At 45.5% G+C, this 11,969-nt stretch overlaps 1 protein-coding gene across 1 annotated transcript; it reads right to left on the bottom strand.

Annotated features, from left to right (window-relative positions):
- Positions 1-331: 331 nt before the first annotated feature.
- On the bottom strand, positions 332-6,380 carry PABPC1L2B (poly(A) binding protein cytoplasmic 1 like 2B). Its single transcript, XM_035712024.2, has one exon. It carries the CDS (start codon positions 5,732-5,734, stop codon positions 5,132-5,134), a length of 603 nt encoding a protein of 200 aa, XP_035567917.1. The 5' UTR covers positions 5,735-6,380; the 3' UTR covers positions 332-5,131.
- Between the last annotated feature and the right edge of the window lie 5,589 nt (positions 6,381-11,969).

Raw genomic sequence — 11,969 nt, 5'->3', positions numbered from 1 at the left:
GTACATGGGAAGCACTTATAATAATTCCTGACACAAATTAAGTACTATATAAAATCATTATATTTTGACTCAAACAATTTTTTTATTTTTAAATATAAATAGAAGAATGATTTTCCTTTTGAAACATCTTTTTTCTATTTTTTAAAAAGAATTACAAGTGACAGTATTGCAGAACAATGGGTGAAATTGTAAGCTGGGAATGGATTATTTAGGGTTAATATAGAAATGATCTCATAGTCTTTGTGACAGTGTGATTTATTTTGTGATTAGACTTCTAATAAATGTATGATAAATACTCTTGAATGTGTATGAAGGTATAACTGCAACAATAGTCTTCCCGAAGGCTTTATTTTAACATGACAAAACTGGAAACAAAAATCCACTAATTAAGTCAACTGATTACAAAAATGATTGCCTAGAGATACCATAATATACTATATTACTACCATAAATAATACTGTGTGATATTGACATGGATATATGTTAATGTGGCTTTTAGTAAAAAAGTTATTGGATTATATTTATGAATATGTACACATAGGGGTATGCATCTATGTCTATGCATATATAAAAGTATGAAAGGTTATACAGCCAAATTTTACATGTGTTTTTATGCAGTGATAAGATTATGGTTGTATTCCATGTTATTTGCTCTGTTTAACAACACATGATGTTTTTTTCTTAGAATTTGTATCCCTAGCAAGCAGAAATACAAAGAAAAATGTTATTACAAGCAAAAACAAAAAAATATGTATTCTATTTTCTCCACTGAAAACATAGCTAAGCTTAATATAAATTCTAATACCCAGTTCAAAGCCCTATGCAAAGAACTAGGTACACATTTAGATTGGAAATAACAATAATAGTGTAAGTTGACAAATTTTTAAGTGGAAATTTGACGATATGGTCTAAAAATGGTCTACACTTTTTTCTGCTTTTTTTCCCTTCTAGACATGTTTGCTACAGAAACAATTATGGACTGTAAATCTAGGTAAAAGGTAGTCAATATAGTGGCTGAAATTAAAAGAGAATTGGGAACATAGAAAATATCTAACAATGTAGGAAGGAATGAGTTCATCCATATACACAATAGATATCCAAAGACCATTTTAAATGATGTGAAAAATAAATATAAAAATATTTCCAAGGCTAATTTGCTCTTGAATATTTTGTTTCAAACAAAGGGAAAAATTGACAGAGAGAGAGAGAGAGACAAATCAAGAAAGAGACTCTTAATTATAGAGAATAAACTTGATGGTTACTAAAGGAGGGGAGATAGAAGGATGAGTGAAAAAAAGAAAAAATGCAAATTATGATTTGATATATATAAATATATTAATTACAATTATAATTATTTACATATTATATAAAGCAGTATTATATATGTGTTTATGTATACATAAAATTAGTTTTCTTTATATTATCCGTGCTTTTATTTTCCCTATCAATATAATGTGATGTTTATTTTTTTTTATTTTTTGCAATGTGATTTTTAAAAAATATTTTATTTATTTATTCATGAGAGACACAGACGGAGAGAGAGGCAGAGAGACACAGGCTGATGGAGAAGCAGGCTCCATGCAGGGAGCCCAACGTGGGACTGGATCCCAGGTCTCCAGGATCTGGCCTTGGGCTGAAGGCTGCACTAAACCGCTGAGCCACCTGGGCTGTCCTGCAATGTGATTTTTAAATGAATTTATATTCCTTGGTTAAGAAGCAAAAAAATAGTTTTTAAAAATTGAAAAAGGAAAACAAAAAAATGAGGTATGTATTTTTAATAGCATTATATCCACAAAGTTTATAATACCCAGGGAGGAACTTGTGCAAGAAAATGGGCATTCTTCCAACATATCAGTGGAAGAATAAATTGGTATATGCAGTCCAACTGATGGCCCAGTTAAAATTTTTTTAAAGACCTCTACTTTTCGGGATGCCTGGGTGGCTCAGCGGTTGAGTGTCTGATCCCGGGATCATGCCCTGAGCCGAAGGCAGACGCTCAACCACTGAGCCACCCAGGCTTCCCAAGACCTCTACTTTTCAATTCCACTTCTATGTTTTTGTAAAAGTACAATAATTCTGCAGTAAAACTACCACAGATTTGGGCTCAACGGGGAAAATTTAGAAAATGTATTAAATCCCAAAGTAAGGAAACATTTTAAAAGAAATTCTGATCCACCCAAACAATGATAGTGGGTTATGGAAGAATATTGGACAGCCAAAAATATTTTAGTTATATTTGCAATGTATTGTAAAAATCGAAAGAATACATTCAGTGTGATCTTATATTTAAATATTACGGATAAATAGGCAAAAATTCTCTCTTAAAAGAAGGTGTTGTATATATTTAATGTGTATTTTTTTCAAGCAATACATCTATAAGATGAAATAATAAAACAAAAATGCGCAAGCTTAACCGATTTCTCATAACTTAAAATAATGCTAACTGAAGAAGATGAGCCGGGAAATATACATTTTCTGACACAATTAATGGACATAAACTTTATGAAGAAGCATTTGGCAATGGACTGGCAATGTATATAAGGCAATTAAATCTCTGCATGTGTCACAAATATTCACCTAAAAATGTGTTACTTGTGGAGTTAATCTTACTAGGGAAAAACTAGAACAATTTAAACATATGAAGGGACTGAATTTTAGAAATAGTAGCTCAACCATATAATGAAACATAAAGTAAAAACAGAGTTAAAGAATAATTTTTAATAATTTGGAAAGATGATATGAAAGACTAATTATAGTGAAAGTATTCCATAATGAAACAATACATATTACATTTTTGAAGGTATTATCTATGTACATGTTTCATGTGTTCCAAAGTTTTTTTCTCAAGGGGTAGAATTAAGAATGATTTTTACTATCGGCATACTCAATTTTTTAAAGTTTCTATTATGATACCATGTTATTTGTATAAAAATAAATGTGTAAGGTAGATAAAAACAAAAATAGGAACAGTACCCCTGATAAAATATTGGAAAACTACAGAAATAACTGCATAACTGCAATAGCAAGCCTAAACAACTGTCAAGGTTTCCATTCTCTCACATTATTTGTGTACTTAGGGTAAGTTGATACCATTTTTGTGGATAGTCATTTAAAAAGAAACTCCCCAAAAGAGAAGAAAAAGATTTCAAACCTTCCATGTCCTTTGATCCTAAATTTGCTCTCACAAATGTTTGTTCAGAAAATAATATTGAATGTAAGCAAGGTTTGTGTACTATGTATAATTAGCAGCTAGGGTTTGGATTAGAAAAACCGATGTTCACAACCAAATGTGCAACAATGAGAAAGCTGTGAAATATACCCCCATATCTATATCTAAACATGTATAGAGATGAATACCTATATCTATCTATTCCTCTATCAAGCCCCACCACTGGAACACTAAAGAGTCACAAAACTATTATAAAAGAATATTTAATGACATGAAAGGAACTTCAAGAATATCTATACATCTATATCTATCTATAATATATATTCATGTATGAAAAAGCAGATATTGAAACAGTATATACATTAAAATTCACATATATATCACATGAAAAATACTGGGCAAGTGCATATGAAAATGATTTAGGAATGTAGGCGTGTTGATTAGGATTGATTAGTAGGGACATTAAATTTCTTCTGTTAACTTGTCTGCTTTGTTATTTTTGTCTGCAATGAAGCTGAAAGATTTTTCTGACAATGGGGAAAAGGGCAGCAAGTGGGCACAGGGAAAGAGCATTTACAACCCCAAACAGGGAAGTGCCATTTGCAGCCCATCGAGCTGGCCAAGACACGCACATGCACGCACCCGCGCGTGCACACACAGACGCGCACACACATCAATTACAGTGACCAGGAGACTATGCAGGGGAAATGGACACACTCGTTTTACTAGCTGTGCTGGCTGGCATGAACGCAAATCAGTACAATGCTTATGAAGGGGCCATTTGGCAACACACGGGAAAAGTCTTTAAAATATCCTATTGTGGATCCTGCAAGTCGACAATTAAGAAGACCATCCGGTAGGCTAGCGAAGATTTGGCTTGACAAGGAAGGATTCATTCATCAGAGTATGCAATGTTGGGTTTAAACACAAGGAAAGAACTGGGCACCAACTGAATGTCCAATAATGTGGGATTGATTACAGAAATGTTAAAGATCCATCTATACACTCTGCAGGCACTGAAGATGACATTTCTGAAGCCTGTTGAATAGCATGGAAAGAAGTTCAATGGGTTGATTTTGTTTGGTTTTAGTTTCTGAAGAAGCAGGTTAAGAAACACCACACATAGGAACCATTCTATAATGGTGTGTTAAAAGGGAAGGTGGGGTGGGAGTGAGGAAGGGAGGGAGAGAGAAGAAGAGAAGAGAGCCTGTAAAAACAGCACACCAAGAAGTGGCTGTCTCTGGGTAGTAGGATCACTGGGAACAATTACTCTCTTGGCTTTCCCTCATCTGATCTCCTTTTCCTTTCTGATGTTTCCACCATGAAATTGTGTCACCTGTGTAGTGAAGGAAGCAAGCATGAAGGTGCTTTTTAAACCAAACCACAAGGAGAAGAGGCAGCCTGTAATCTATCAAGTGGCACAGATTAGCAAGATTATTCGCAACGCCCTTGGTGGGGGGGGGGGGGAATGGGGGAAAGCAGAAGAGAGGAAGAGGGGAGGAGGTGGAGGAGGAAGAGGGTAGGAAAGGTGAGGGAGGGAGAGAGGGAGAAGGAGAGAGGGAGAGAGAGGAAGGGGGGGAGAGATCGAGGGAAAGGAAGGAGGGAGGGAGGGTGAGAGGAGAGAGAGAGAGATAGAGAGAGAGACAGAGAGAGAGAGATAAAGAGAGACCTGCACTCCCAGTACAATACAATACATTGCTGGTGGGAGAGAGGGAGAAGGAGAGAGGGAGAGAGAGGAAGGGGGGGAGAGATCGAGGGAAAGGAAGGAGGAGGGAGGGTGAGAGGAGAGAGAGGAGAGAGAGAGAGAGAGAGAGAGAGAGAGAGAGAGAGAGATAAAGAGAGACCTGCACTCCCAGTACAATACAATACACTGCTGGTGGGTTAGAGGGGCAAAGAGGGTGGTTGTAAACCGGGTGGGAGCCAAGGTTTGGCTCTGCTGGCTGGCTCGTCCCTGGCATGTCTTCATCGCAAGGTGGCCTCCTCATCCGTGTCTTCCTCGAAATCTTTGACGTCAGCACTGGTGGACTGCCTGGCCCAGGCTCCCCTTTCGGCCTCTCGTTCTTTATGCGACTTGAATCTCCCAACGAAAATTTTGCGGTAGTTCAGGAACATGCCATTCATCGCATCAATGGCTCGCTCTGCGGACTCCTGCTTCTGGAAGTGCACAAACCCGTAGCCCTTGGGCCCCTTTTCGTCGCAGGCCACTTTGCAGGACAGGATGTTGCCAAACGCCGAGAAGATGTTGTACAGCGCCTTGTTGTCGATGGTCTTGCCCAGGTTCTTGATGAAGACGTTGCCCACCCCACTCTTGCGGAGCGAGGGGTCCCGCTGGGACCACATGATGCGCACGGGCCTGCCCTTGATCACATCAAAGTTCAGGGTTTCCAGGGCCCGCTTGGCATCCACCGGTTGCTGGTAGTTGACGTACGCGTAGCCCAACGAGCGGCGGGTGATCTTGTCCCTGCAAATGCGGATGGACAGGATGGGCCCGGCCGGGCTGAACTTCTCATACAGCATTGCCTCTGTCACTTCAGGATGCAGGTCGCCCACGTACAGCGAGGCCATAGGAAAGTCTGGGTTGCCTTCGGAGCCCCGGCTGGTCTCCGCATCCACATCTGCAGCCGCCGCTGCCGCCGCCGCCGCCGCAGCCGCCGCTGCCGCCGCCGCCGCCGCAGCCACCGCCGCCGCCACCTCCGCATCCGCATCAGCCTCCCCCGAGGAGGGCGCCGCAGCCTCCGCTACTGCCGCGGCTGCTGCTGTGGCGGCGGCGGCGGCTTCAGCCGCGCTGGCCTCCACAACCGCTGCCGCCAGGGCGGCCTCCGCCTCTTCCCCCACTGCCAGGGCCGCCGTCGCCTCCCCCTGGGTGGCCTCCCCCACTGCCTCCTCTACTGAGGCCTCGGCCTCCACCTCTGCCTCCACCTCTGCTTCCGCCTCAGCTACGGAGGCCTCCGCCACAGCCTCTGCCACGGTCGCCGCCGCAGCCTCCGCCGCCGCCGCCGCCGCTGCCGCCACCGCCGCCGCCACTGTCGCCGCTGTCGCCACGGTCGCCGGTGCCACCAGGCCGCTGCCGCGACCTCCCTTCCCGCGAGCTGGGGGACGGAGGGGCGGGAAAGGGCAGGAGGGCGTGTGGGCGCTGGAACCCGGGCCGGGGGCGCGAGCGGGAGCTGGGGCCGGGACCCGGGGCCCGGGGCCAACCGATCCGGCGAGTCCAGGTCACTTGGAATAGCAAGCGAGCGCTGCCAGGAGCGCGCTGGTGCGAGTCGCCGCAGCCTGCAGCCTGCTGCTGCCGCCGCCGCTCAGTCGTGGGCTAGTGTGCGGGGCGCGGGCGGGCGGCGTGTGGTGGGGGGCGGGGGGTGTTGGCGTCTGTGGTCCGGGCAGCTGGGCAGGCTTCTGTCTCTTTGGTTCCCCCTGTGGCTGCCGCGTGGCTGTGGGGCCGCAGGCTGTGGGAGGGGGCGGGAACGGGAGCCTTGGGGCTGGGGTGGTGGTGAGTCTTCAGCCTCTCAGGTTGCCTGGATATATATGAAGAGGAAGGCAAGGAAAGGGTTCTGCTGTGGACTGCGGGAATACCGGTTAGATTTAGAAGGTTTTGTTTTATCCCCCCTTTCCCCATAGAACAGTTAAATAATCAAATCAAGTACCTTGCAAGAGCGGGTGGGTGTCATGGAGAATACACTTGCCCGGCCTAAACAAAGCCAAGAAGAATGGTTTTCTCACATTCAGGGGTTCTCCCCACTTCCGCTCATACACACTCTCCAACATCACCGCCACCAAGGAAACAACACCTACTCTGAGCAGGAGCTGGGGCCAGGGGGCCAAGCTCCCCCTGCAGCCTGCTGACCCGTTTTCTCAGAGATTCCCGCCCCCCTTTCCAGCTCTTTCCCTCCTCTGCAACACTTGCAGAAGAGGGAATAAAGAACACATATTCATTCATCCATAATACCATGCCACAAATATTTAGGGAACCTGTGCTGGTCCCTAGGGATACAGGGATCTGGGAAGCAGCAGACATAAACTGGTTTTGAGCTTGTCCTTGGGAACACACAGTCTGGCTGGAACCGCTGTCCCTGCTCCAGACTAGGGGAGAACTACAGACCTGGGGTTCTTCTGCAGTGCCCCCCCCCCCCAATTCCTCCTGCCCACCCAGCCTCCTACATGCAGCCCTACAGAAGGCGAATCAAGAGCACCCTGTCCTTAGTGCTGTCTTCAATGAAACTGTGAGGAAAGCCACACCAAGGGCTGGGGACAGGGCCTGGTCCAGAGCCAAGCACTGGTTTGTTCTTGGCTCTGCCCTCAAGGTGCTAAGGTTACTAGCATGAACCAAGAAATACACATCCATGCTCAAAACAAAACCAAATCTGAAATCTCTAGAATGAGGTCCCTGGTCCCAGCAGTTCATCGGCTAATATTTGTGAAAGCCTTATCAACTACTTGGCACTGGGAGCTAAGGGACAGGCCATGTGATAAGTGAGCAGTGGGTGTTGATGTGTTGGAGGTGTGGGGCCTGGTGATACTAGGTGAGCAGTATGTGTTGTGGAAGCAGAGAGGCCACACAGGGCCAAATGCTGAGTGGATAGACAAGTGAACAACCATTAGAGTCGAGTGTAACAGAAGCTAGGGCCCCACTAGCTCCAGAAAGAAGGACTCAGCCGCCAGCTCTCTGTGGTAGGAGTCAAGTGAGGCTGCACAGAAGACAAAACCCCAAAGATGAGCTCTGATGAGTAGCAGTCCACCGTGTCGAGGCAGAAAGGAAGGCATTCCAAACAGAGGGATCAGTCTACGTGCACCCAAGACCATGTGGCCTGCTAGCACACACAAAGCCACTTCCAGTCATGCCCAATAATCTGGCATGGACAGAGATCATTGTCTCCAAGAGCACATCAGGAGATGGAGCTGGAAGGTGTGGAGCCCTGCAAAGCAAGCTAAGGTGCTTGGACTTTGTACCCAAGCTCACGGGCACCACTCAGCACGTTCAGGGAGGGAATCGGTGTGATCTGATCCTTAGAATGAGTACAAATTAAACATCGATACAGAAGGTAGTTAAGAGAGCAGACCTTAAAAAGTTCTCCTTACAAGAGAAAAATGTTTAACTATGTGAGGTGATAGGTGTTAACGAAACTTACTGTGGTAATCCTATATCTCTATCTATCTCTATCTAGCTTTAGCTATATCTGTCTGTCTGTCTGTCTATCTATCATCTATCTATCTATCATCAAATCATTGTGTTGTACACCTTTCCCTTATACAATGTTACACGTCAATTATATCTCAATAAAACTGGGCAACCCCTTCCCCCATCGATACATATAGATACATAAATATGCCTCTGCCCTCCCCTACATACAACTGAGACAGAGATGATAGAACAAAAAGACAGACGTGACCAGTTCCAAAAGAGTCAAAACAACCCTTCCCTCTGTCCTTCCTTTCCTCTTCCCCCATCGATACATATAGATACATAAATATGCCTGTGCCCTCCCCTACATACAACTGAGACAGAGATGATAGAACAAAAGACAGACGTGACCAGTTCCAAAAGAGTCAAAACAACCCTTCCCTCTGTCCTTCCTTTCCTCCCTTAAATAGGAGTTTCTCGCTTACTGTGAGCCAGGCATTGAATTTCATGGGCTTTGGGGTCAGGTATAAAAAAATGACAAAACCCTCAGGACCTCTCACTCCACTCAAGCTCAGGCTGCCCATACAAATAACAGAAATGCCAGCAGAGGGCCATAGGTACTATGTGATTGGACTATGGTGACCATGGGATTTCATCTGCCCAGCACATATTCTCTCCTCCCCCTCATTCCTGCCCATCCACCGCCTTCTTTGAGTAAATAAAACTGTTTTCTGTGGTGACTGTACCTAGGCAGTGTTGCACGTGACAGGACAACCTCCAAGCCTGAGGAACTGACCCAATCACTGTCGGGTGTGAGGCAGTGAGAACCTTTCCATCGCTGGCTGGAAAGCATCCCAAGGTGGCTGAGAAACAGACACACAGACATGTACCTGGCCAGCTTGCAAAATCCAGCCCACTGCCCCTAGACAGAGCTAGTGCCAACAAAGGAAAAGGACAGAGACGAGACGTAGGAAAAGCCTGCTGTACACCCAGTGCTTGACCAAGGTGATCACTGTCACTGCTGTGAAGAGCCATTTCTTGGGGGTCTAGATTGCTTGTAGGCAGGAGGCAGACGAGCTGTGCCTTACTCCCTCCAAGAGGGACCCGAGGAGGCAGAGGCCAGGGGAAAGCCATGATTCCTGGGGGGTGGGGTGGTGGTAGGGGATGTGCAGGTGACAAGAAGAACTTCTTGGCCCATGGGTAGGAGACAGAAATGCCAAGCAGGACCAATGCAAGGGCCAGGACTCAACAACATCTCTTTCTCTGGCTTTGACTTCCAGCCCACAGAGCCGACAGAAATCAGTGAAGCGGCAGGAGAAGGAGGTTCAAGGAAGTCATGCTATGGCCAGCAAATTCCCAAACTTGTCAATCCTGAAGAAGATCCCTAGGCCTCTGAACCTCCCGCAACAGGAACAGGGCTACTAAAGTGACAAGGAGAGCAAATGGGGAATGCTCTCCAAGTCCTTTCTCACAGAGGCCTCTGTGGGGGGTCCCTCCTGGCCAGTCCCTACCATCTACAATCAAAACTCTTCTGACTACTAGGCACTGTGACAGAGGCAAAAATGATGAGCCCTGTGGAGCATCAGTGGAGGGAGAGAGAGGTCTTTTTCTTGGGGGAGGAAGTGTTATTCACTTCATTCATCCAGTGATTTGAAAAGTACTTATTGGAGGGCCTATGCTGTACCAGGCATTCTTCTAGGCAGGAGGTCCCTGTACTCAGGAAGCTGAATTTCTAGTAGGGAAGACAGACAATAAACTCATCAGAAAATTTAAAAGCATTTAAAGGTTGCTACAAATGCCCTCATGGAAATAAACAAGATGGTTTGGTGCCCATTACCTAGAACCACCCCTCCCTCCCCAAAGAAAAAAGTGGCAAAGGTCAGGAATGGCTTCTCTGAAGACAATGATCAGTGGTCAGTCCTGCCAGGAACCAGGGGGAAAACCTGCCCAAACAGGGGTGCTGGAGGGGCAGAAAGGATGCCAGTGTGGCTGGAGCCCAGTGAAAGTGCGGGATGGAGGGACCAGAAGAAGGTGCAGAGGTGGGAAGGAGCCATGATGAAGAGTTTCGTTTTTACTCAAAAGTGCTCTGGGGAACCAAAGAGAGGTCGGAATCAAGGGAGTGCCGTGACCTAATCATATTCAATAATTTCTCGCTGGCTGCTCTCCGTGGAGAATATTGCAAGTGGGCAGGGCACAAAGGAAGGTAGGAAGACCTATTTGGACCCTCTTGCAGTAGTCCAGTCGAATGATGGCAGTGGCTTGGCCAAGACTGGCAGCATGAATTTGGAGAAGAGTGCATGGGTTCATGTGACATTTTGGAAGGAGAACAGTCATTGCTTGCTGATGCATTGAAGGCAGTCGGTAAACAAACTTAAGAAATGAATGATTACTAAAAGAGTATTCCCTTTCAAGTTTGATCATAGAGGTGTTGTGTATGGTGATAGGCAATATGGAAAGCAGGTGTGGTAGGTTTGGAGAAGGGAGAGAAAAACAGTCAGGGGTGTGTGTCAAGAGCTCTTATTTGCACATGTTAAGTGTCTGGAGTCTATTGGTCACCCATAAGGCTGGAGAGGCAGAATTATTGAGACAACAGGACACAGATGGTATTTAAAGTCAGAAGACTGGGCAGGAGCACCTGGGGAGAGTATAGTCAGGGGAAGAAGTTGCAGGGCTATTCCCTGGGACACGCCCACATTTAGAAGTTCAGTGGAATATGACAAGCCAGCAGAAGAGATTGAGAAGGACTGGGTGTTAAAAGGGCTGGCCCCAAACCTGACTTGCAGGGTCCAGCCTCAATGTCCTCACTCAGGCCCTGCTTTCAGCGCTTCTGGCTGCACGTGCATGGGAGTTGGTTTAAAACAGGGAGGCAAGAGGGGATCCCTGGGTGGCTCAGCGGTTTAGCGCCTGCCTTTGGCCCAGGACGTGATCCTGGAGACCCGGGATCGAGTCCCGCATCAGGCTCCCTGCATGGAGCCTGCTTCTCCCTCTGCCTGTGTCTCTGCCTCTCTCCCTCTCTCTCTCTCTCTCTCTCTCTCTCTCTCTCTCTCTCTCTCATGAATAAATAAATTAAACCTTAAAAAAAAAAAAACAGGGAGGCAAGAGACTTTGTGTGCTAGGGTTTAGCTTCTCTTCCTGTTCATTTCTCAGTGGAGCTTTCAAAAGAGATAGGTTTAAGTCCAGAGACATTTCAAGAGTGTTTGGAGCCAGCACTGCTCTTCCATTTCATATGGCCCACTTCCTTCTTCCTATCAGGAGGGAGAAATATGGAAAGAGTGGGAATGTAGTTCAGAAAGCAGGGGAAAAGAGTAGAAAAGAATGGAAGAAGGTAGCGAATGGGGGCACTAATGGGGAGAGGGACAGATCAACTCCACATACAAAAATGAATCAAAACACCAAAAACAGTGATCTACATAAAGAAGTCTATTCCTGTGAATTTCTCATTGGCATAGCTGTAAGAAGGACGCCTGGGGAAAAGAGAATGAAAGCATAACTGTATTTTGGGGTAAGGAAATCATTTCTGTCAGTTCACACTGTCCCCCCAAACTCCCCCAAATGAAATAATCATGAGATACAAGCCAACAACAACAACAACAAAAAGCAGCCTTGGGCTTTTAGTTAGGAAGAACTGGAAAGGTTTGGATGTGTCCCCGTTATTTAACAAATAATAACAATGATTATTATACTATC

The sequence above is a fragment of the Canis lupus genome, chromosome X (genome assembly GCF_003254725.2).
Source record: "Canis lupus dingo isolate Sandy chromosome X, ASM325472v2, whole genome shotgun sequence".
NCBI lineage: Eukaryota > Metazoa > Chordata > Mammalia > Carnivora > Canidae > Canis > Canis lupus.
This window is presented reverse-complemented; position numbering and strand designations above follow the sequence as displayed.

Bases quoted from the DNA above. Each gene is read 5' to 3' on its own strand.
- PABPC1L2B (XM_035712024.2), bottom strand. From the start codon at position 5,734: ATGGCCTCGCTGTACGTGGGCGACCTGCATCCTGAAGTGACAGAGGCA.